This window comes from Tyto alba, unplaced genomic scaffold (assembly GCF_018691265.1).
Source record: "Tyto alba isolate M040663 unplaced genomic scaffold, T.alba_DEE_v4.0 Super-Scaffold_2, whole genome shotgun sequence".
NCBI classification, from domain to species: Eukaryota; Metazoa; Chordata; class Aves; order Strigiformes; family Tytonidae; genus Tyto; species Tyto alba.
The window spans coordinates 16,034,895-16,059,797 of record NW_024881282.1 but is presented as its reverse complement, the minus strand read 5'-3'; the positions used below and the strand labels follow the sequence as shown (position 1 = coordinate 16,059,797).

The 24,903-nt window shown below is 41.7% G+C and overlaps 1 protein-coding gene across 5 annotated transcripts in view; it reads left to right on the top strand.

The window, feature by feature from the left end:
* Positions 1 to 578: 578 nt before the first annotated feature.
* Positions 579 to 24,903, top strand: part of PDGFD (platelet derived growth factor D) — a 142,556-nt gene continuing 118,231 nt past the window's right edge. For all 5 annotated transcript variants that reach the window (XM_042793066.1, XM_042793064.1, XM_042793067.1 and 2 more), the window contains exon 1: positions 579 to 1,179. In XM_042793066.1, coding sequence (XP_042649000.1) covers positions 1,050 to 1,179 — 130 coding nt within the window. In that variant the 5' untranslated portion in view covers positions 579 to 1,049. The remainder of the gene's footprint in view (positions 1,180 to 24,903) is intronic.

The following is a 24,903-nucleotide window of genomic DNA, read 5'->3' as shown; positions in this document are numbered from 1 at the left end:
ATTTCTCCCGGGACAACTGGGGGTTTTCTTCAGCCAGCGTGTTTTCACCAGTCATTCCCACTTAAGTCTCCCCACCCGCCCGGGTGCAGCTCGGTGATCTGAGTCGCTCCAGCCCAACACATAACCTTTATGCGGCCACTGCCGGCCCGCGGGTGACAGGACACTTTGGTGCGTGGCCTCTTTGCTTGGGGAGGGGCGGGGAGACCCCGGCACTCGGCTCGCACCCGGCCCACCCGCCGCGATCGCCGCGGTCCCGGCAGGCCAGGCTCCCTCCGCCCCGGGGCCGGGGCCGGGGCCGGGGCCGGCCCCCGCCCCGCAGCACCCCTCCCGCCGCTTTCTGCCCGGGCTGGAGGCGGCGCGGCCGGTAGCTCAGGGAGGGCCCGGGCACCGCTCCCGCCCGCCTCCCTCCCTGCCCCCGGGCCGCCCCCTTCCCCCGGGCCGCCTCTCCCCCGCCGGCCCCCGCCGCGGAGCGCGGGGCGCTCCCGCCGCTCCAGACCCCAGCGGCGGCTGCAGCCGAGCGGAGCGGCGCGGCCCGGCGCGGAGCGGCGCGGAGCGGCGCGGCGCGGCGCGGCGGGGCGCGGGGGCGGTGCGCGGCGGCGGCCGCAGGGGAGCGGGCTGCGGCAGCCCCCCGCCCGCGACGTGGGGCACGGCGGTGCCGGCCGAGGGGAGGTGGCGGCGGTCCCGGCCCGTGGGTGTCTCACCTTTGCCGAGCTCGGCCGGCCCCAAGGAGGCAGCCAGAAAGTTCAGCACGCAGGAAGTTTGGGGGCAGCTCGGAGAGTAACTCGGCAGCTGTGACTGCTATTTCGGGTGGTGTGGGGTTTTTGCTTTGGGGGGTGGTTTTGTGCCTTTTTTTTTTTTGTTGTTTGTTTGTTTTTTTTTTTTTTTTCCTTCCCTGCATATAACTCCCCCAAACACGCAAACAACCCGCAACAATAAGAACAACCCCAAAAAGTCCGGGAAGGGGGAGAGAACACAAGAGAGGGAAGCACCCGCGGTGGGGAGAGCCGGGTTTCTTTGCAGAGACGCGGTCCCGTTCACAGCGGAGCCCAATGCAACTGCTCATCCTCCTCCTCCTCTACGCTGTCGTCTGTGCGAACTTTTGCAGCCGTCAGGGCACCACTGCCCCTGCCCAGAGCGGATCTATAAAAGCCCTGCGGTCCTCGAATATCAGGCGAGATGGTAAGTGTCCCTCAGTCTTCTTTTTTCCCCGAGGGCTGCATTTGCGGGGGAAGCCCCAAGCCCGGGGCGCAACCCGAGGGCTGCCGCCCCCCGTTCCCCGGGAGCGGGGGCCGGAGGGAGCCTGTCCGGCCGGGGGTCCCCTCCCTGGGATGCCGGCGGGGTCGGCCCCGGGAGCGTGTGGCCAGGTGGAGGGAGGGAGGTGTGGGCTGAGGGAGGCTGCTCCTCCGGGCGGTCCCAAACTTCGGAGGGCAACTTCGAGGAGGTTCCCGGGGAGCCAGAGGTGCCGGCGGCACCCCCAGCGTCCCCCTCCGGGCGGCAGCTCGCCCCGGGCAGGGCGGGGTCCCCGCTCCCAGCTGCGGCGGAGGGTCCCGCTCCGCACCCGCGGGCTCCGTCTCCTCGACGTCCCTTTGATGGGCCGGGGCCGGGGGCGGGGGCGGGGCGGGCGGCGGGTTTGCGGCGGCTCCGGCCCGAGCGGGGCCGCGGCGGTGCCGCCCCCCGGGGCGGTGGGCGAGGGAGCGCGCGCGGGCGGCGGCCCTCGAGCCTCCGGGCCGGGGCGCGGCCGGCGCCTCAGGGGCGCTTGGCGGGAGCGCGGCCCCTGGCCCGGCCCCGCTCGGCGCTCCCGCGGTTGTTTCTCGGGGTGCCGGCCCCCTGGTTGGGAGGGTCTGGGCCCGGGGCTGGGGCTGCTGGGCAAGTGCCCCGTGAGGACTAGCCTCGGCCCTTGCGCCCACCACACCGTTGGCAGGAGTAGGGAGCCCAGTGATGGTGACCACCCAGGAGGGCGTCAGCGGGCCCTCGGGCGCTGCCCGCCTGCTGGGGAGGGTGGTTTCAAATCTTCGTGTTTGAACTCTGGTGCGTTTCCCGCTGCCAGCTGCCGGCAGAGGATATCCTTGGCAGCTGAGGTGCTGTCGAGGTGTCCAGGGCCCACGGCGCAGCTGCACAGGACACCGGTGCCTCGAGTGAGCGGTCAGCGTGGCCAGGCGCTGTGGCCCCGTGGGGAATGAACGTGGAGGCTGCCTAAAAACAGCACCACTGAAATTCGCCTTTGGAATTCACTTGCTCGTGATGAAAGATAAAGAAAACCAGGTCTTTTGATTTGGAAAGGGCGATGAGCCTCTGGTTGGGAGCAGCCTGTTGTGTTCCAGCTTCATGTGGGAGGACCTGCGTTTGCATATTGCAGTGTACCTTCTTGCAGAGCGAAATGCAAGATGTTCTTCCTGAAAATGAACAGACTTAAGTTCAGTCTTCAAGTTAATGTCTTCCAGTTGCCAGAATTTTTATATTTCATAAACCTTTTTCAAAAACCCAGTCACTTGAGCCATTTCCAAGATTGTACTCGCCAGTGTTTATTTTTCAGCGTGTATACAGTGTGTGTAATGGGTATACAGTTGATTAGGAAGATGTTTTTGTTTCAGCTTTGGAGCCATACTGAACTTAATGATCTTTTCTATGCCTTTCATAGTCACTGAAAGAAAGCATAGAGAAGGTGAAGAGGCTTTTTCTTAGAATTGAGATAAGTTTGGAAACAAGACAGAATTGCAGTTCCTTTGTCTCAGAAGTCAAATTTATTCTAATAAAAAATGTATGTGTTTGTAATAAAAGCATACATCCATTATTTCTGTTTCATCCTTTAAAACTATTGTGTATTCTTTCAAGCTTCATGACTTGTTAGCCCGCCATCTTGTACTTCATAGAAGAACTGAGACCATCTCTGAACTAAGCTAAGCAAGCTCCCTTCCAAGTCAAACTCCAAACAAGCTTTTTCATGGTAAACTGGAGTGATTTACTTAGAACTTCAAAGTGTGTTTTACTCTGATCTTCTCTGTCAAGTCAGTGAAGAAATCAGTCACCTCTAATAGAAATAAAGTTTTCAGCTTACTGGCAGTGGGACAGGTGTTTTACTCTGCAGCAGCAGAAGACTTCTTGTGGTGAAATTGCTTCTTGGGGTGATGAAGAGAACAAGCCTATGTGAAATGATTAGTTAATTGTTCTTTCCCTAGTTGCAATCATTTAACATTGTGATTAAGCTTTGTACCTTTAAAATTATCTTCCACAGCTTGTAGTGGCTGAACATTCTGGGTACCGGGGTGTACTGGTACTGGGGCTGTTTGAAAGTGGCAGATCTATATGAAATTACATGCTACCTTTGATCCTCCCGGGGCCATATGCTAGGGAGGCCTACAGACATAGTGAAACACACCCATGCCAAAGTCAAACAGTGCTGCAGTCCTTTAGCTGATGTTATCCGTGTCCTGAGGTGGTAACGCACTTTTAGGAAGACCACATGTGGACCCCTAGCATGCTGCAACCTTCCTCTCTCCTTGTGCTTGGGAATCTTGCTTTTTCTCTGCAAAAGACAGTGTGTTCTGGTATGGCCAGTGGAGCTGAGCATGAGGTCACAGCATCTAAAGCAGATCAGCTGCTGATCACCCAGATTTTACTAAAATGAACCAAACCATTGCTTGAGTTTGTTAACTAAAGGTCTATATTTGTGCAGCCAGAGGTTATGAGCTGTATTCCAAATGTTGCATGCATGTGACAAGCTCACAAGCAAAGTGTTTAGACCATAGTTGGCTATAGGCCACCAAAAGTATTTCTGTCTTTTATATTTTTCATTGGTGTTTGTGCCTTGTTTTGGTCTGAAACACTGATATGGAATAGCATTAAAGACATGTGGGTTGCATTGCTGAGTGAGACAGACGGTATTTTTTGCTTTGTAAATATTTGCAGACATGACAGTACAGAATAGAATCTGAGAGCACACAGTACACTGGGGGTAATATGTTCCAACAGCCTCTCTCAAAACGCACAGCAGGGATAAAAACTGATTTAATATTATGTCCTGGGTTGATGATTATGTTGTGGAATTAAGAGAGGTACTGAAGAGGAAGCAAGGTATGTTCAGCTCTTAAAAAAAAATACTACATCTTGGCAAGTCCAAGACCACCTGCACATTATATTAAAAAAGAAAACAATCCCTTGGATTCCAGATTCCTCCAAGCAGGATAAACTAGTGATATTGCATACACAGAGCTTTAGTATGGAGGCTTGGTCTTGCTTCTGGCCAAAACAAACCTTTGCACTATGTGCAATTTGAGATTGCCTTTCTTTTAAGATAAAAGAGGTTGTCCTATTTGTAATTGCTCTTACTTAAGACTGAGGTTGCTCTGGGAAGAAATCTATAGATGAAGGGCAGCACATATAAAAAACCTGCCATTTAATGAATACCAAACCTAACCAGACTGTATTTCCTGCTGAAGATACTCAGAATATAAATAACCTGCTTACATGACATCCTCTTGTCCTAGTGGAAGGACGGGCATTAATGACTCAGCTGTCCAGTGTAGCACTAATCAATTTTTTAAAGTATTCTGGAGTTGCCAGCCACATTGATAGCATATGTAGTGGTATTTACTTGAAGTGTTTATTAAATATGATAACTGTTAAGTCCTTTGAAGTTCATCGGAATAGCACACAGTGAGGGCTTCCAGATGCTTCCATTGTTCTCTTTGCCTCAGTTCCCCAGTTTGCAGTATACAGCTAATACTGCCTAATCTGATATTTTGTTTCTGCTATTTTGGTTGTTTATGTGTACTTGGAGATGAAAAGTGGAGATGAAGAATGCTGAGTAATATTATTTACTCTGTGGTGTCTAACTGAAACATCAACTTCTTGTTCTTATCTGTCACTGAACAAACATCTGTATGAATGCTCAATCTAGGATAGTATGCCTAATCTGTATACTCAGACTAGGCATCACTACATATTTTAAACGTCAAAATCCCGAGTTTAAAGAAAATGCAGAACAGAACAGATGGCATAGTGTCAAATCATTTCAGTATGTAAACAACTGAAAACCATGGAATCAGTATCTTCTGATGTGGATTTGAAACCATAACATCAGACGACTTGAGATAAGATTCCAGGCTCTTGCGGTTTTCATTATGAATCAAAAAAAAATCAGGAATTTCCAAAGTTTGCTTTGCTTCTGCACCACCAAAATACAAAGAAAACTGTGCTTTACCATTCTGGAGAAATGGAAGCAGCTTTTGGCTCTCTGATGGCCTGTCCAAAGGGATGTGTGCCATTAACTCTGCCCTCCCCTTCCCTGTGTTGGCCTGTGCCTAAGCACAGGGAAGACGATTTGATTATTTGGGTGGTATTCTCTCACCAGGTAGGTGTCAACTATGTGCTGTTGGGTAAAGATATAATTGGGTTTTTTTCATAGCACTTTGAAATGGGACTTGTATCACTAGTGGTATAGCAACCTCAGTTTTGGAATGCACTTCTTGGGTTCTTTTATAATAGGCTTTTATATGTTTTTTTAAAGAACTCTGATAACATAAAATTGTGTCAACTGGAAAATATTTAAAATAAATTTACTTTTATAAGCTTTATTTTCCTGATTGTAGGATTTATGTAAAACAATAGTATATTACGCTCCATCAGATTAAAAAAACCCACTATAGTAATTTACCTGTAGTAATGCTCCTTGCTCTACAATTGTTTAACTTTGATGATGTCTCTTATCTGTATAATTAACTGTTTGGACTGAAGTATCAAAGGATATTCCATGAGAATTCCAACCCTGACACAGCAGCATGCAGCATGGAGGAATTCTCTAAAGGAGCTTTGAAACATGTTTTATCAAGCAGATGTATGTCATACAATGTATGTCACTATAAACTCTCCAGCCAGTCTCTCAACATTTCTTGTTTCTTTTTTTAAAAATGTATTTCTATGAAACTTAATTAGGCCACCTAATTCCTAAAAGGCTTGCAGGGAAAACCTGACAGTTCTATAGCTTTGATTCTCAGAAACTGAACACTGCTGAAAATTCTAACAGAATGTGTTTTGTTCACTGTGATCCTTCAGAGAGGCTGTGTTTTAGAAAACACCTAAGAATAGGCATAAATAGGAAACTCACGGGGAATCATTACTGCAGTAACATTCTTCAAGTCCCTAAATTTGAGCATCTTTATAATTCTGTTGAAGTCAAGGGGCTCAGTCCTACAGGATTCTGTGATAACAAAGCTCGAATAGCTTAGATGTGAGATGATGTCGAGTAGAACTAACCAGATCTTATGATGAAGCAAGAGTACTAGCATTTGCAAAATTTAGAATAATAGAAACATTTGGGTTGGAGAAGACCTTTAAGATGCTCCAGTCCAACCATTAACTTAACACTGCCAAGTCCACCACTAAACCATGTCCCTAAGTGCCACATCTACACATCTTTTAAATACCTTCAGGGATAGCAACTCAACTGCTTCCCTGGGCAGCCTGTTCCAATGCTTGACAACCCTTTTGGTGAAGAAATTTTTCCTGATATCCAATCTAATCCTCCCCTGGTGCTACTTGAGGTCATCTCCTCTCCTGCTATCACTTGTTATTTGGTAAAAGAGACTGACACCCACCTCACTACAACCTCCTTTCAGGTAGTTAGAGCAGTAAGGTCTCCCCTGAGACTCCTTTTCTCAAGGATAAACTGCCCCAATTCCCTGAGCCGTTCCTCACAGGACTTGTGCTCTAGACCCTTCACCAGCTTCGTTGCCCTTCTTTAGACACGTTCCAGCACCTCAATGTCTTTCTTGTTGTGAGATGCCCAAAACTGAACACAGGATTCGAGGTGCAGCCTCACCAGTGCTGAGTACAGGGGGGACAATCCCTTCCCTAGTCCTGGTGGCCACGCTATTTCAGATACAAGCCAGGATGCTATTGGCCTTCTTGGCCACCTGGGCACACTGCTGGCTCATACTCTGCTCGCTGTCGACCAACACCCCCAGGTCCTTTTCTGCCAGGCAGATTTCCAGCCACTCTGTCTCAAGCCTGTAGCGTTGCCTGGGGTTGTTTTGACCCAAGTGCAGGACCCGGCACTGAGCCTTGTTGAGCCTTGCCCCATGGATCCAGCCTGTCCAGATCCTTCTGCCTTCCTATCCTTAAGCAGATAAACCCTCCCAGCCAACTTGGTGTCAGCTGCAGACTTGCTGAGGATGCATTCAATCCCCTTGTCCAGGTTATTGATAAAGATATTAAACAGAACTGGTCCCGATACTGAGCCCTGGGGAATACCACTTGTGACTGGCTGCCAACTGGATTTACCTCCATTCAGCACCACTCTAAGCCCAGCCATGCAGACATTTTTTTATCCAGCAAAGAATATGCCTGTCCAAGCCATGAGCATCCAGTTTCTCCATGAAAATGCTGTGGGAAATGGTGTCAAAGGCTTTACTAAAGTCTAGGTAGACAACATACACTGCCTTTCCCTCTTCCACAAGGTGGGTCACCTTGTCACTAAAGAAGATCAGGTCAGGCAAGCAGGACCTGCCTTTCATAAACCTGTGTTGACTGGGTCTGATCACCTGATGGTCCCACACGTGCCACATGATGGCACTCAGGATGATCTGCTCCACAGCCTTTCCTGGCACCAAGGTCAGACTGACAGGCCTGTAGTTCCCAGGATCTTCCTTCTGGCCCTTCCTTTACATGGGCGTCACATTTGCTAACCTCCACTCAACTGGTTAGCCAGGACTGCTGATAGATGACTGAAAGTGGCTTGGTGAGCACTTCTGCCAGCTCCTCAGTGCTCTTGGGTGGATCCCATCTGCCCCATAGTCTTGTTTGTGTTTAAATGGCATAGCAGGTCGCTAACCATTTCCCCTTGGATTACGGGGGCTTCCTTCTGCTCCCCCATCCCTGTCTTCAGCCTCAGGGGTTGGGTATCTGGAGAACAACTGGTCTTACTATTAAAGACTGAGGCAAAGAAGGCATTGAGTACCTCAGCCTTTTCCTCATCCTCTGTCACTATGCTTTTTTCAAATGTATTTGTCAAATATTCTGTTAAAATAAAATTTAAAAAAAAAGCATGTGTATCATAGGCATGAATATTATGTACATGCATACTCAGATTAAATATATATTGTGTTTTTTACATATTATCTAGTATAGGATATTATATGTGCACATATATAATACATAGAACACAAGACATAAACACACAGAAATGAGAATAAGTACACCAATAGAACTGGTTCTAAATGAGGATTAAAATTATAAAAGTATTATACCCAGGGAATTTTTTTTAGTTCACTAAACCACCACGCCAGGTTTAATGCAACTTTTTGAAGTCCTAGTTGAACAATAAACTGTTAGACAAATATTTGAGCATAAGTATTTCAGGTAGTTAAGATCTTCTTTATATGATGTTGTTAGCTGTGTAATTTATGGAATTTGGGTTGAAAGCAACAGTTATGTTTAAGAATGTTTGTCAGTTTTCCAGATTTTGAGTGGAAGTTCTGAAAGTAATTTACACGTTATTAGAATTTTTACTAAGTAAAAAGGAACTTACAGAGAAAAGGATTATCAAAGACAGAAGTTCTTTCAACAAAATAATATATAAATTCAGTACATTACATTTCTGGCATTCCTTCTTTAGACTGAATATAAATATTAAAAGGAACAGATCTGAAAAATGTGTATTATTTATATGTCAAGAAACTCCTTTGGGGAACAGTAAATTAGACAAGGAATGGCTTTCTATTCATACCTTTAATAACAGTTTATATACAAAAGGTGCAGCAGAACTTTATATGTTTTATGCTCCAGTCTTTTCATATGGATAGTCTTGCTTATATTAAAATATATCTGCAGCAAATTATAGACTGATCTCTTTAACAGCAGATAAAATATCTTACAGCACTGACTCTGAACACAGGAAAAGTAGGAAGCTGCCTGCAATATCAGAGTCCAAAAGATTTCAAAATGTTCAGCTCTTTGTTGCCTCCTGAGCAATAATGATGACCTTCAGAGGTGTCTTCTGGCACCCTCTGCAGCTGACAGAGGGGTGTCAGTGGGTGGAACACATCCTGCCTTAGAAGCAGTGGTCACCTTCCCTATCTCTTCTGTCCTGCTCTCCCTCTTCCCCACTCAACCCTTTTCACACGTGTAGCAGTAGCAGGAACACGAAGTCTGGTTCTCCGACACCTCTGGGCTGAGCTGTGTCCCTTCTACTTGCCCTTCTCCTCCATTCCTTATGTAGAAATGTTCAGTTTTGCCTACCCAGCTGAGAAACGTTGAGTTAGCTCTCAATGTTCATACCATGTTCCCGACCCTAGAGAAGGGCTGTCTGCCCCTGCCTGCTCTGGCTTTTGTGGACCTGCAGGGATTTGACACTAGGATATTAAATGAGTCCTAAGAAGTAAACATGAAGGCTCTGTGTTGGCATTCTCTGTACTAAGAATTTGTCCACTAATGCAGGAAAATTTAGTAGTACTCCTTTTAGTTAGTTGATTCAAGCTGTATTCAAGAACTGCCTCCAAAAATCCTGCTATTATATTTACGAGGTTGTTTACATTATACCACATTTTGGATAAAAGAGACCACTTATAACACTGCTTCTGGTGCGAATCTCTTGGCTAAAATACTGGATTATGTTAGGTTACTCGGCACATTGTTTCAAATCAATCTCCTGTTTACAAAGCTAAGGAAATGTCCTGTTTACAGCATCAAACTGGCTAGATTTTCTTTTGGGAATTTGGGTTTGGCTCTAATATTTTTGGTAGTGAATAAATCCTACATGATCTCGAGCTTCCTATTGTACTTGAGTAATCTTCAGTTTCATGCTTCCTTTTTGATCTGTGTCCCACGCTGTGAAGTCCAACATCCCAAATTTCTGCTTTGGCAGTCAGAGCTCTGTGTATTTGGAGACGGTGCAGGAGGACACACTTTTACCTTCTGTACAAACTTCCTGCTAATGTATTTTAGCCCTGCTGTGCATTGGGACTTGAGGATGTTAGACTCTGTAAAAGTATTTATTAAACACTGGGTCCATGAAAAAACTTGAAAAATAGCTGTCTTGACCTTCATTGCACTGAAATCAATGACAAAATGTCCATCAACTCTTACTGCAGCAGGATCTGTCTCATGGTTTACATGAATTAATACAGGATAAAATAAAATGCTTAGAAAGTCAGTGATGAGTTTGTTATAGAATCACAGAATCATTAAGGTTGGAAAAGAACTTTAAGATCATCGAGTCTCACCATAAACCTAACACTGGCAAATCCACTAAGCCATATCCCTAAGCACCACATCTACACACCTTTTAAATACCTCCAGGGATGACGACTCAACCTCTTCCCTGGGCAGCCTGTTCCAATGCTTGATAGCCCTTTTGGTGAAGAAATTTTTCCTAGCAACCAATGTAAACCTCCCCTCGCACAACTTGAGGCTGTTTCCTCTTGTCCTATCAGTTGTTACTTAGGAAAAGAGACTGACACCCACCTCGTTACAACAACCTTTCAGGTGGTTGTAAACAGCAGTAAGGTCACCCCTCAGCCTCCTTTTCTCCAGACTGAACTACCCCAGTTCTCCCAGCTGTTCCTCACAGGGCATGTGCTCTAGACCCTTCACCAGCTTCATTGCTCCTTGGACATGCTCCAGACCCTCAGTGTCTTTCTTGTAGTGAGGGGCTTGTGTAGGTAAGCTTTAAAATAGTCATAGTTAAGGTATTCAGTTAGTGTCCATGCACTGAAAAACCCGAAATCCTTTGCAGTCATAGAGATGAAGGGGTAACTGATGTAGTTACAGATTGTTTAGCAAAAGTACAGAATAAATCCTTGTGAGTTAAATGTCTCTGGCTGCTTTTTCTCCTATACTATGGTCTTATGTGTCATCCACAGGATATCCTACAAGAGTCTTCAGCTGCAGTACATTTCTAAATAAGAACTTAAGGAAACCTGTCAGTATTTTCAGTGTCTTGCATTGTTTCTGTTTGTTTTTTAGTTTTAAAGAGGGTCCAAGTGTAGTATGTGTGGGTTTTTGTTATTGTTTCTTCCTGAATCAGTTGCAAAAGATTTTTCTCATAGTTGAGTGTATTTCTAATCTGATATGACTCATAATAAAAGTGGATTAAGGATAAATCAGAGACTCAGACTGGTTAGATAGAAGAAATAAAATCAGGTACACAGAATGTTGATTACCGGAAGTACTGTGGATCGTGGAAACCCTTTAGGTACTGTTGTGCCCTTAATTTTTCAACCAGGAATTTGCTTGAAAGATAAATCCTTTCTTTTAGCAAACCAGTGACAGAAGTGTTGCATGAAAACAGCAAGTAGGTGGTAATAATGCCTTGAGATTCTGTGTGGAAATGGACCAACACAGCTTCTTAATCACAATGTCTCAGCAGGCAAAAACACTAATACCAATGATTTCACTAACACATCCAGATGTCAGCAAAAGGGTTTAAGGCCTCATCACAGAAGCCTACAGAGAATTTGCTGCTTTGAAGTTGATAGAAAGCCCCAATGTTACAGTACTATTTCTTCTGCATCAGGTTTTATGCCTGTTCCCTTGCTGTTGTAAGTCACCTTCATGTTGCTGTGTTAGGTTGCTGAATGTTTGGAAGTCAGCACAAGGGTATGATGGTTTGCTTCACTGTTGTCCATATGGTGTGACCTGGGGCTCCCAAACTCCCCTGCATGCCTGTATCACTGTTGTTCTGGTAGGATCGCTATCTAGTTGTGAGAAGGGGAAAGATACTCTTTGTTCTTTCTATCTTCATAATGGCAGAGAACAGTTCTTTGCCTGGGTAGTCTTAGTTTTATTTTTGTTTGCAATTAACACTTTTGACCCAGGAGAGCTTAATGACATGGTATGCATTTCTCACCAATTCCCATCATTCATTGCATCCTGGAAGGTGGGAGCCAAAGTTACCTTCTAAGAGATAAAATTCTTGCATTATATAGTAATGATCTGTCTAGTCCCAGTATAAATGTGATCTGCTTTTACATAATTAGCACATGCAAACATGTGAACCTCCGAAGTCGGTTCTCTGCTAGTGCACACTTACGTTTACTGTACAGTACATTCAGGGTGTCTTGAGTGGTGCCTCTGAGAAACGGACACAGTGACAACCCCACCTTTACAACACCCTTGAGTAATGCTGAAGTGTCTTGGGTCTGTCATTGGACCTGCATGGCAGAGCCAGGTTTTGATGTTACATCCCCATCTCCATACATACCACCTGTCTCCCAACAGACTTCAAGAAATGAATAATTACCTTGGCCATATGACAACATGGCACATCTGAGGACCGATCCTGGACCTGCGTCATTCCCACAGTGGCAAGCAAAGGAGGATAAGAAGTGGATCAGCGTGACTGTTCAGGCTGTTCATTCCCCAGTCACCTAACTGGTCACAGCACATGTAGCAAGCCTCTGCCGGGCAGTGTTCATGCATTAGTCAACATTTTTCTGTGGGCAGTAACACAATATGGTAATACCTTCTGTTTCACTTTAGGGGTCGAGCCCCAGCAGCTTAGAGAGGCAGAAGTGCCCCCCCCCCCCAGCAGTCATTACTTGTGGGCAAAGATTGGTGATCCTTGCCAGTGTGCAGCCATCCTTAAAATGCTGTGGCCTTGCTGCCTGTGCTGTCCCACCTCCTGTCCACTTTCATGCTCAGAGTTGCCACTCTTTTTGCAGGCTCAGAGCTGTGTGACATACTGAGGTAAAATAACAGGGCACATGGATAGCTGGTTTTGGGGAACAGAGAATCATACAAAACAACAGTGTGATGTCCTGCATAAAAATCAAATGTCTTGGCTCTCACATGCTTGCCTGAAAATATGTCCTGTGGCGTGGGAGTTAAATAGCACTCTAAGAAGAAACCCCAGAACAAAACAGTGAAAGCTATTATCCTGATTTTGTTTCTTTTCATGTTCCTTGAGTTTGATTTCAACTAGTGCATAAGGAAATAGAAGGCGGCCATGAAGAAGAAATCATAATGACTTGATATGTCAGTTCAGTTTATTTTTTTGAAGAATGACTTTGAAGGCTTTTGTATCAATACATGCAGGATATTTTTCAAGGCTTGAAGGTGCTGTCTTTTATTTTTGTACAAGGATCTTCTCTCAGGATTTCTCTCTGCAGCCTTAACAATGACAGTGCTGTCTCCTGATGCTACTGCAGTTTTTTGTGCCATCACCCACCCTTGCAGGACCTAAAGTCAAGCCTTAGATCAGGCTGACTGATTTTCAGGTAACCTTAGGCAAGCTAATAGTCAAAATATTAACTGAGGAAAAAAAAGTGTCACCTGTTTGTATATCAAAAGAGAGACAGACTGTATTTCTATATATGTTTTTACAATTAAATGATTGCAAATTTAAGTACACAACACTGTAGCTTTTACAATTAATTTTTAACACTTAATTTTCAAAAAGGCTTTCAAAGATGATCGGCCAAACCAGAACATAAATACCCAGAACTGCCTTGTTTTTTTCTAAAGAAGATAGCCAGGCTGGTCACCTAATGTGGCTTCTGCTTCCCTTCTGTTTCCATGGGTAGGAGACAAGTGTTTCCTTTGCTTATTTATTATAAATCAGTACTGTTGATTTTTATTTTTATTTTACACTCACTGAGGCTAAAGCAAATCCTGTACTTGAGAGACAAACCAGCATGAACTTCACAGTATTATTATTCTGTTGGCTTGATGTCTTGCCAGTTTAAAATTTCTTAAAATTCCCAGATAAAATATAGGATCCGATGCCAGCATGTGAATCCAGGCAATTCTCTAAATTGGTTTTGACAGAGGTTCCCACCTGTGCAGAAGCAGCTGGCACAGCTTTTCAGAGAGCACGAGTGGGCCTGCTAGAGAAACCCAGGGAGCTCCCACAAGGGACTTAGCTGAACTTTTATAGGAAAGCTAAATGCTACATCGAAGATACACTGATGCTTTATGGTGGATACTAATAGAGAATTCATACCCTTAATGGTTGCTGAATGACTTCACATGGAATGTCCATTTTGTTCCTTCACATATGCACCATTTCTTTTAAGAAGTTATTAATTTTTGACTTTTTCATGCTGACATCTGAAGTCCAGAAAAACAAAGTTGAGAATAGACTGACAGTACTGGAAGCTGAAGATTTCTAGTACCTGTCAAATCCCCACATTTACTATGTTGAAAACAAAGCACTGACCTCACAAACCTTTTGCCAAATATATGCTCTTACAATAAGGCAAAGGAAAGCAACTATAAAGAAAGGAAGAAAAAAAGATTTTAGCAACAGAGACATTTTCATTTCAGTTTTTCCAAGACAAAAAAAAAAAACAAACCCAAAACATTGCCAGAAGACTGAACATGTGGGATTAACCTGAAACAAATTTTTAAAATGAAATTTGAAATCACATTAGGTATGAAGTGGAATTGACTACACAGCCTTGTTAAATGTACAAAATAAAGAAAACAGAAGAACTAGAAATGGTATTTTTCTTTTTGCTAGATTCATTGTAGGGCCAGACATAGCAGGAATAAAGGGTAAAATCATGCAAGTTGAGCATGTGCATTGTTAGCCATGTACTGAGTGTCAGAGGGAAGATGGGGAAGGAGCTGCAGCCCTGCTTTGGTTTCCCAGTTAATCTTCCTCTTGGGTGTACAAACAGTGCAATAGAAAAGTTGTCATAAAAAATGACTAAGGCAGAGAGGCTGGAAGAAGTTGGATAGTGTGTTAAGACTCCTCCTTACTCCCTGCTGAAGTACCTGCTCCATGTCTTGCTGATGAACATGGAAGGGCATCCTCTTGTGTCAGCGTGCTGGACAGGGCTCCCTTCTGCCTCCTCACCTCTACCCAAAGAACTGAGGCCACAGCTTAGTCTTCTTCCAGCAAACAATCCGATATATGAACAAATTTGACTTTTTGCAATTCCTCCATGGGGTACTGCAGCTTTTGCTAAGAAAAATGGATGCGTTCAGTCTCTGTATTCCTCACTGAGCTGTGTGGGATTGTTCATGTGCCCCTCACATGAGGTATATATATCTTTTGTGTCGTTTTGTGTCAATGCCTGCCATTTTCACCTCCTGTAGAAGATGGACACTGGGTGTAGATCCTGTCTTTGTTTTGCTCCCAAGACTGGGAATAATGCAATTTTAAATACTGTGTGAGTATGTTCAATTTGTAGAAAAATAATTTCCTGTAATTGTGACCTTATTAACATAGTGTGAATTCAGCTGCTGTTCACCTCTTACTAATGACTGGTAAATAAAATGCTAATCTATTTTACAGCTTTTGCATTGCAAGAGTTCAGGTATTCTGATAACTTAATTAGCACCTAATTTCCACACTACACATCATAGTTGCTCTAATCTGACAATTTTTAGACATCTTTGCTAAGAGGAGCCAAACTGTAATGGAGCTGTTAGTGCCACTGCAGTTTGAGTGAGATTCATGTTTCCAGTATTAACTGGTATATTCATAATCTATGGATCTAAATTTCACTTTTAGTAGAAAAGAGAGGTAATAGAACTGGTTAAACTACATATAAAACAATTGTGGCTTTTCTCCCTTGTGGTTGTCAGAGGAGAAAGGAGTGTTACGGTAAACATGAGGGGCAGCGTCTTCACATGTGTTTTTCTCCAGATCTGGTGGCCAGAGATCATCCTGTACGCACAGAAATGTGTGCTTGAGGAATCTGGAGAGAAAAGAGTTTCTAGCATTGTGTCTCATAAATCTGTCAGGATCACTCAGTCAATACTGGGGCAGCAGCTGATACCGTCTAATTTTAAGCATGTAAATGACGAGTTATTCTTTTTTAAACTGTATTATCCTCTAGTGGTTACTGTCTCTCCCTGTGATTATTCTGGCAACTTTAAACTAAAATGTAATGAATACCTCAGACAGCTTTGGTAGCCCTTCCCATGGAGAAATACTCTGCCTCAAAGGTGGTTCAGGCTTGTGTTCACACTGCCATTGATGAGGGTGTTAAGTGGAGGTCTTAGGGCTTCTTTGGAAAGATTTCTGGTTTCCAGTGCTCTCAGAGATCTAGTTTTGAGACCTTACACATATTCTGTTACCTTCTCCCACATCCTATTTTTCTAAGAGAGAAAAGGTGGTTCCTGGACTGTGTGATTCTGTATGTGCATGTAGTCATGTGTGCATAAGCTGGTCTGTCTATGGGAAGGTAATCAAATGCCACGCAGTATTACTTGATTACAGTGTAAATATCAGTGTTTTCATAGAGCATTCTAAAGATAATACGCAGCCTCTGTACTGTAACGTTTGTTTCATTCCTTTGTCTTTTCCTGCCAGGATAATTTCAGAATAATCCTTTTCTATTTGCCTCTGTTTTGAAAAGAATCCCTGCTATGGACCCAATGACATTATCAGCCGGTGAGAAGATTCCTGTGTCACTTATAGTTAGGATTTCTTTCCAATAGGTGCAAGGTGTTATAAATTTATTTAGTATTACTATCCCTGGTAGCATGCATGGGATCTAAGCTGATGCTCATCTCTGAGTATCTGGGTCCTAACTCCAAATTTAGGTGTCCAAATGATACAATTTTGTTAACAGACCCTACAACCTTCTATATAAACTCTGTACAGGAGTTTTTATTTTTCTGAAAGACATAGAAAAGCAAGTCATGCTTTTTTGCTTCCAACCAGTTTGGAGCTGTCTTGACATAAAACTTTAATATTACAGTAATATATATGTTGTTCTCATCTATAATATTGTTTTATATTTCAATCAAAATCTTTCTAATCCTATGTTGCTTTGAAGAACTGATGTCATATGATCTTGATGAAATTAATAGCATTGTGAAAGTCTGTCTACTTTTTGCATTGTTTACATCTATTTCATTGCAAACTGAATGCTGGTAGGGCTGCTGTGCTCTGGAGTCTATTCTACATAAATCTGCATAAGATCTAAAAATTTTTCTTTATGATTATATATAATTATTTTTTCCTTAACTATAGGGCTTGATTGTGTAATAAAAACATTAATCAAAAAATGCATGCTTTCTAGTTTGAAAAAGAAACCCATTTAAAATCATGACAGCTTATTTGAAGATGTGAGCAAAATGTAATACTTTTCAAGATATAACACATGGTATTGGATAACTGCAAAATGCTGTTTCATTGAGATCTGTCAAATTCTACTACCTGAAATATTGCTGTTTTCTTAATTATGTATGGAATTGAAGAGCTATTTTTATCTCTTGAAGTCAGCTCAAGTTTTGCGACCGTATCACAGTGAGATGTAGTTCATTAAATACCTGTATTTCTATATTTACAGTAGATTGAATGCTGGTGTTGACATTTTTTTCAAAATCTAAGACTTCAGTTGATGCTGTACAGAAATTTTGCTTCCATTATTCCTGGTTTCAGTTTACATGGCAAGTCTAGGGTGAGTATTCTTTCTTGTTTATTTCACTGAAAATTGAGAAATCAATTTGGGTTTACATAAACCCCAAAACCAAACAGAACAGAAACAGGATGATTCATTTTCTCTTTCAGACCATAATTAAAAAACGACAAGTGTATGAAGTCAGCATTGCAGAGAAAAACATCCAAAATACAAATAGGAACATACCTGCACAAATGCTTTCAAAAAGATTTCAATTTTCACTTCATTTTCTTTCGGGGCCCATGAATCAGTTCAGAAATACGGCTGCTATTGTGTGAATAGGAGCAGTGGGAGTTCATTAATAGGCAGTAGTTCCTTTATCTACTAAGTCAAACTTGAATGCAAAACATGTTACAGTACTTCTTTTTCTGATGCTTTCAACACAGTTAAGGCAATTTTATTTAACTAAGAGCTATTTAAAATGCTGGGATATGCACATTTTAATTGAATTCTGATTTCTATCCAAATGCAGCTTGATGCAAATCACAGTCAAAACAATAATTTTCATTATTATGAATATGTTCTCTGACATGTTAAAAAAAATCATAAAATTCAGGATGCACAATAAATGTATGGTGAGACAAAGTAGCTTTAAATATTATTAGACACAGCATATGTTCCTAGGGAGCACAAAGATTTACTTCATCTTGTGCTAAGTTACATTTAATTGCAGACAAATATGTTCTTAATGGTTGTGTCTTTAAATAATCTTTTAAAACAAACAAGCCTAAAAAGTAAAAATGAATACCTAAAGTTAAAGATATAAATCTAGGTTTCTTACTAGTAGCTTTAAATTCCAGCTGAAATTTCAGATGTGAGTCAATCCATCTTCCCAGCTCCACAGTAGATGAGAAAATATGTCATGAAGTCAGTCACTTTATCTCAGGTCCTGGTTGCAGGCCTTTGAAAAGTGTGTGTGTGTGTGTGTACGTATGTCTGTATGTATACAGGAATGTGTTTGCCTTGTGCTTAAGGGGTTCTTCTACTTTTACATTTAGATTCAGTCTGCCTTACAGGTGTTTAAATGAGGTAGAAATGTAACTCAGAGAAAAAAGTTAATTTTACCAAACTTTGGTAGTTTGAAAGATAGGGCATCTTGTTAAAGCTTCTCTTATAATTGAGGGGGAGAGAAATAAACCTGCAGAGAACTGTTCATACCATTTGTTTCAGATGTCAGTCTTCAGGTGGGATGAATTACCTTCTATGCGTGCCTTCTTTTTGCACTGAATGCAGAGCAAGTCTAGGGCAACTAGGTCACTAGCACAGCAAGCTCAAAGAAGTACCTAAAAATGTTCAAGTTTTTATCACTCTGAGAAATGTGAGTCGGGTCTTCTTGTTCTCTTCGAAATTCTGCATCTTTAGGATAAGATTAAAGATTTCTTTAGAGTGATGAGCAAGTTATTTCTGACTAGCAAGTGATACCAGTACATCACTCTGGAAATGTGAGCTTCAAGAATAATGTTTGCTACCGCTGCTTTTAGGATAAAATGTGGAGAGTTGACACTACTGTTGGAATAAGAGCAGATTTAGGATTAGATTTGGCTTCCCTTTTTTTTCAGGATCACAGGCACTTATTAAATATACTTAGACCAGCATATATTTGTGCAAGATCTTGTGTTAGCAATTTTTTATATGTACAGAGGTCAGCTGAGATTAATACATATGACCCCTGCCAGCTGTTTTAGACCTCATAATGGCACTAGGCTCTGACTCATGGAGAATTAATTTGTCACAGGTTTTTGGCAGGGTCTGAAATCACTGTTTGTAAGGAAGCAACTCTCAGCAATGCCTGGTTGAAGGTACACAGTCATGAAAGTTGAGTCAGAGGTTGCTGCAGAGTTCTCAGTACTGGAGGGAAAAGGGGTTGGTTGAATGCTGACTTCCAAACTGCAAAGAACATCATTAATCTTGTGCTAGCATTCCTAGGAAGATACATTTGGGTGTGGGCTGGTTCTATGTACATGTAAGTGCAAACATGTAAGTATCTACACTTTTTGAGCCCATTTATCTCTACCTTCTGAATCTTTGCAGTTGTATTTGTCTCACTGCTGAACGGAAGCTTCTTTTCCCTTTCCCTCCCTTCCCTCATCCTAACCAAACCCATTCAGACATAATGCTGACTGAAGGACCTGTGCCTGCAGATGTCCTCCCTGGACCTGCAGCAGTAGCATATGTAGTCGCTGACTTCTGCATGTGTTCCTTCCTGCACCTCAGACTGTGTAATGGGAGATATTTGGTGGCTGTCTATCACCCATATGTTGTAAGATACTGTTTTCCCTTGTTGATCAGCTGATATAAAAGCAAAGAAAAAATAAATAAACCCATGCATATTTAGAATTCTGTTTAAAATGTATTTTATTGCTTAAAATAAATGTATGTAATTGCAGAGATAAAACGTCTGTATCTTACAATGTTAAGGCCTAAACTTTATTTAATATAATGAATTCAAATAAAATGTAGTTCTTTGGATAGCAGAAGTAATGCAACCTAATCTCTTAAGGCTTTGTACCTCATTGGTAGGCTGTGCTGTGAAATGTGAGCTCCATTTGAAACTTTTCCCAGTGTTAAGGCGGATGGTAATGTTCTCCCTCTGGATTGCCTGCTGACCAATGAGGATGAGGCTGATGCTGCTTCCCTGCTCGCAGGGATGCATTAATACAGTCTCTCTTCCCTCTGTTTTCCGCCTGTCTTCAGAAAACTAACAGAACTGAAATATCTGTGAGGCTTTTATTCTCAATTTAGCCAATAGGTTCAATAGTTATTAGAGAAGCTCACAAATGGGAATACGGGCATAGAGCAAATTCACACTGGTGATGTTATTGAGTGCTTAAGTATTAAAAAATAGATTTTGTGTATACCTAGAAGTCTGTTTATGGAGGCATTACAACAAGAAATCAGGCCTTAGTGTTTCCTAAGCTCTCATCCCACTGGAGTGTGGGATAAAGCTAGCAGGGACTTCAATGGGAATGGAGTATCGAGAGCTTTCAGAAATCCTCATCCAGTCATGCTTTTATTTCTCAGAGAGTTGTGAGTATTTCAGATAGCAGAATTTAAACACATAAAGAAAGTCAGAGTCATAGGAAGTAGGGATTTTCTCTTCTTGAAAAAGGAGAAAAGGAATGTCTCTTCTTGAAAATGTAATAGTGAAGTTAATGAAAGCAAGACTGTGGAGAGATTGTGTGTCATTAAGAATGGATGTAAGGTGTGCATATCTAAACTTGCCAGTAAAGATAGTTAATGTGTAATTCCCATCTGAAAGAAGAACATATGCATAACATATCATAGATGACATACTGCATGGGAGAAGTAGAGAGGTAAATCACTTTTTGGATATTAGACTGAGATTTATATCTTGGTAGGAACACCACTGAGTCTGTAAGGTTTGTTTAGCATTGTACAATGGCTCTGAATCCAAAACAATTTCAACTGGAAACTGGGTATTTTCTGGAAATCCAAATACTGTTTCTGGTTCACACGTACTGCATTTACAATACAAATACAACATCATAGCTCATCATGCCCTATTTCATCCTTTTCAAGAGAATTTCCCAGCCTATTCTTATTCAGCCCTTTACATTATTTCTTTTCAACTGCTGGTGTTAAAAAAATTATTTGCAAGCTTGGACTTTTGTCCCTACAAATAACTTGTAGTTTAAATGGTGTAAGTATTAATCATCTGTCTTTTTCAAAGTTAATCTTGGAAACTTTTAGATTAGGGTATACCAAAAATCAAAACCTGAGGAAATGCAGACATGTCCAGTGGGGACTTTAAGTTTTGCTTCTTTGTCTTACAGCTCTGAGGCATCTTTTACTTGGGTAAACAAACTGCACAGAAAGAGGTATAGGAACTAGTGAATAGAAATGGAAAATGAGAGGGTGTATAGCACAGTACAGAAAAGCTAAGATGGGATTCTTTCTTTGACCCTCTTTGGGAATAGATGACGGAACCCTATATAAATGAAAAACAGTGTTTCTATAGAGTTCTTGTAAGGATTTATTTACACAAAAAATTCACTCATGAAAGTTCATGTGGTAGAAGGCCTGATTCAGAATATAGGGTATTTGATTGCATCTAATGTGAGACAAATGGTTTAATAAGTTTTGAGTAATGCTAAGACACTTCTGGATTTGACCGTATGCCCTGGAAGATAATAACATTGCTACCATTGTTTCCAGTGTGCAGAACTTGGCCCTGAATTAAACTGAATAGGAACTATCATTAAATTAACTAAAAGTTTCTAGGGATATGAATCCAAATAAAATTTTAAAAATCTATAATCAAAAAGATGTTTTCTTATCTAATATTATCAAAAAAGATGTTTTCTTATCTAATATTACAAAATTGGTTATGCCTATTGTAGTTTTAAGTTGCCCTCTGATGAACTTGGCACAAGTACTATCAAATCAAAGATAGCAAACTGAATAACTGATCTGGCTTGTTCTAGCAGTTCTTGACTCTTATTATTGAGCTTAGATTAAACAGAAAAGTAAAGTCAGATGTGTAGAATATGTTGGAGATAATGATTTGGAGAAGCAGTGGCGGTTTGTCCTCTCCTCTGATTATTATCTGTTGACACACTAAAGAAACTCATTTAGATGTGATCTGAACGAAGAGCTCTTGGCATCAATCCTCTCTTGGTCTGAATAGCAGTCCATGGGGGGAAAGGCTGGTTTGGAATGAAAGAACTGAAGATTATAATAACATTTCATATCTTAATTTTCATCTGCAACTTGAAGGCTTTTAACAGTCATTAAAAATAAAGCTGAGGTCCTCATTTTTCTTCCTGCATCTCTCTATCTTTTCACTCGACATCTTCATGAAGTTTACAACTGTTAGATGGATTTCTTCTCCTCCTTACTGGCTTGATCTTAAAAAATGCTGAGAACTGTGGCTCAGATATAGCAACATATGTAAATGTGTTTAATCCTGGGAGTAGATTACTCAGTGTCCTTTACATTTTGCAAGCCTATTGTCTCTCTACGATAAGCTATAGTCCACTTTCAAGGGGTTTTCTGCTTTATGACTGGAGGGTTCTCAGCTTGATTGTCCTCTCCCATTCTTCATCTAAACAATTTTTGTCCATTTCTCTGTGCAGCTCATTTCAGTAGGGGTAAGTAGTGCCTCATGCTACCCACTTTTTGTCTTTCACTTCTTATGCCTTTATTTTGGTATGCTGTATTCTGCTAAATCAGCATTTTTTCTGAGGCCCGAATCTTTGTCCATTAACAGACCTATATCTGTCTTTCTGATAGGCAATATTCCTAACATAATTAATGCTCTTCACATTTCCTATTTGCTAAAATTCACATATTACCTGTCCTTTTTTAGCTTACACTGCAGTTGGAAGGGCTGCCTCAGTCCAAGTCCCTGTATACAGGTCAGGTGAGCTACATCTTAAAAATAGTGTATTCTGTGCTACTGCTGATACTACCTGGGGGCTGTACCAAAGCTGCTTAGCAATGTTCTTATAATCTGGACATGATGTGGCTGTGCCAAGTTTATGTCTGTTTGCTCCCAGATGAACTCTTTCCTCTAGCTTGGGTGGTTCTCTCTCTTTGGAAATAACTCCTTGATGTATTTCTAGAAAATGATTATGTTATGTATTGATAAACTGACCCTTGGTAATAGGAAGATGTTCTGAGTCATTTTGTTTCTGTTTCCTTTTGGAATGCAGAACCAGCACACTGGTCCCCAGTTTTAGCACATGAACACTATACTGCTGTACAAGCAGTAGCAATGCATTAAGAGCGGTCGAAAACTAATAGAGAGGACAGATAAATTAGGTTTTGGGTGCTAAGTTGTTAAAATGCTTTTCTGAGCAACAGTAAGTTGTTTTGCAAGCAGTGAACCAACAAAGATTGCTTTCTTAAAGGTGTTCAGTCTTTATGGTGAGAGCCACTATGGATTCCCTGATGCCTGATGAGGGTGCTCCCATTCTATAGCCTTTTTCTGAGTGGTGTCATTATCAGAGTTCATTTTTCCATCTGGCCTCCTGTTTTCCCTTAACTTATAGAAATGCTATATCTTTCAACCTCTCTTCCTATCTCATATTGGTTGAATTAGCTTGAAGGTTAAAAATGCAGTATTGGGGGTTGACAAACAGACATGTAGACTTCGTGTGTTCACATGGGAAACCAACTCTAAAATTCTGTTTGCCTGTAAATGTGCTGACTTGATATAAGAACCCTTTGAATACTGAATGTTATTATCCATGCTTCAAGCTGAGTATAATTATTAAATTATAGCTCACCAAGTGCAAGTCTCACATGCCTAAAAATACTAAGGTAGTTGATGAAAAATATATATGACTAAAGTATTTATGTGGAAACAATTTAAAGGCCAGTCTCATGCCTGTATAAAGGACTAGCTCTGTCTGTTTATCATGGTCCTTTGCAGAAAGTGGAGATAATGCTGATGTTCTTGAAATATCATCATGTATAACCCACTGAGGTAGCTAAATGTCAGAGTGCTAAAGCTTTGCACCTCTTGAATTTTATGTTGGCTTAAGTGGAAAAAAGTGGGCAAAAGCATTTGACTTTCATGATTTACTGGGTATTAAATACTTAGAATTCTCCATCAGAGTGTGTCCCACCTTGCAACACGCATTTTTGAACCTCTTTTTTTTTAAGAGCCTTACTTTTTGGCCCTGAATCAAGACAACACTCAAGCATGTACTTCCATACCATTGACTTCAATAGCATTAAGCTTTTTTGTGTCCATGCATGTACACTGTAAACAAAGGTCTGACTGCAAAAGTTATGTGAGCCAGTTGCCTAAAGGTGAAAATCTACTTCCAAGATGCACTGTCAAATTGTCATACTTAGGAGATCACAGGGTGTGCAGCTACATGCCATCAAGTAGAGCTAGGGGAGCTCTCAGCAAACATTTAGTATCACTGCAGGGTGAAACGTGACCAATATTTGCATTTGTTCAGAATAATCTAATATATTTGATATTATTAATCTTTGGGTTTGTTTGTTGGTTTATTTTTTTTCTATTGAGAGGGGCACTGTGATTTCAGAATGAAAAAGGCTAACATAAACAGTACAATAAAAGAATCATGAATACTTTTTTAGGGTGGAGACTTTGAGGAATATTTCTCTTACTTTGAAGCCTATTTACACTCCATCTGTGTATTATCATTATTCCCACTGTGGTTGCTGGTCACCATGTGGATGTTGAGTTGAAAGACTGATCTCACCATTTCTCTCAGCTCTGAACAAAGGCTCAATTTTTTGAGTCTTCAAGACCTTTCTCTTGTTTCATGCTACTGTGGCTGGAATGATTTCAGCAGAAGGAGAGTGCTACAAAGGAGTGGCATGATGAGTTAGATCTATAATGCTGACAGTGGCCTTTCAAATAATGCCATTGTGGTGGACTTGCAATATGGACTAATGCAGGTTTATTTATCCCAGGGTAGTTATTCTGCTAGAGGAGTTCCTGCAGAATTTAGAAGTAAGTTTTAGACCAGAAGAAACCGCTAGATTATTCTGGCATTTTTTGTTAAGCAGACTATAATAGTTCACCAAATGATTACTTCATTGGAGT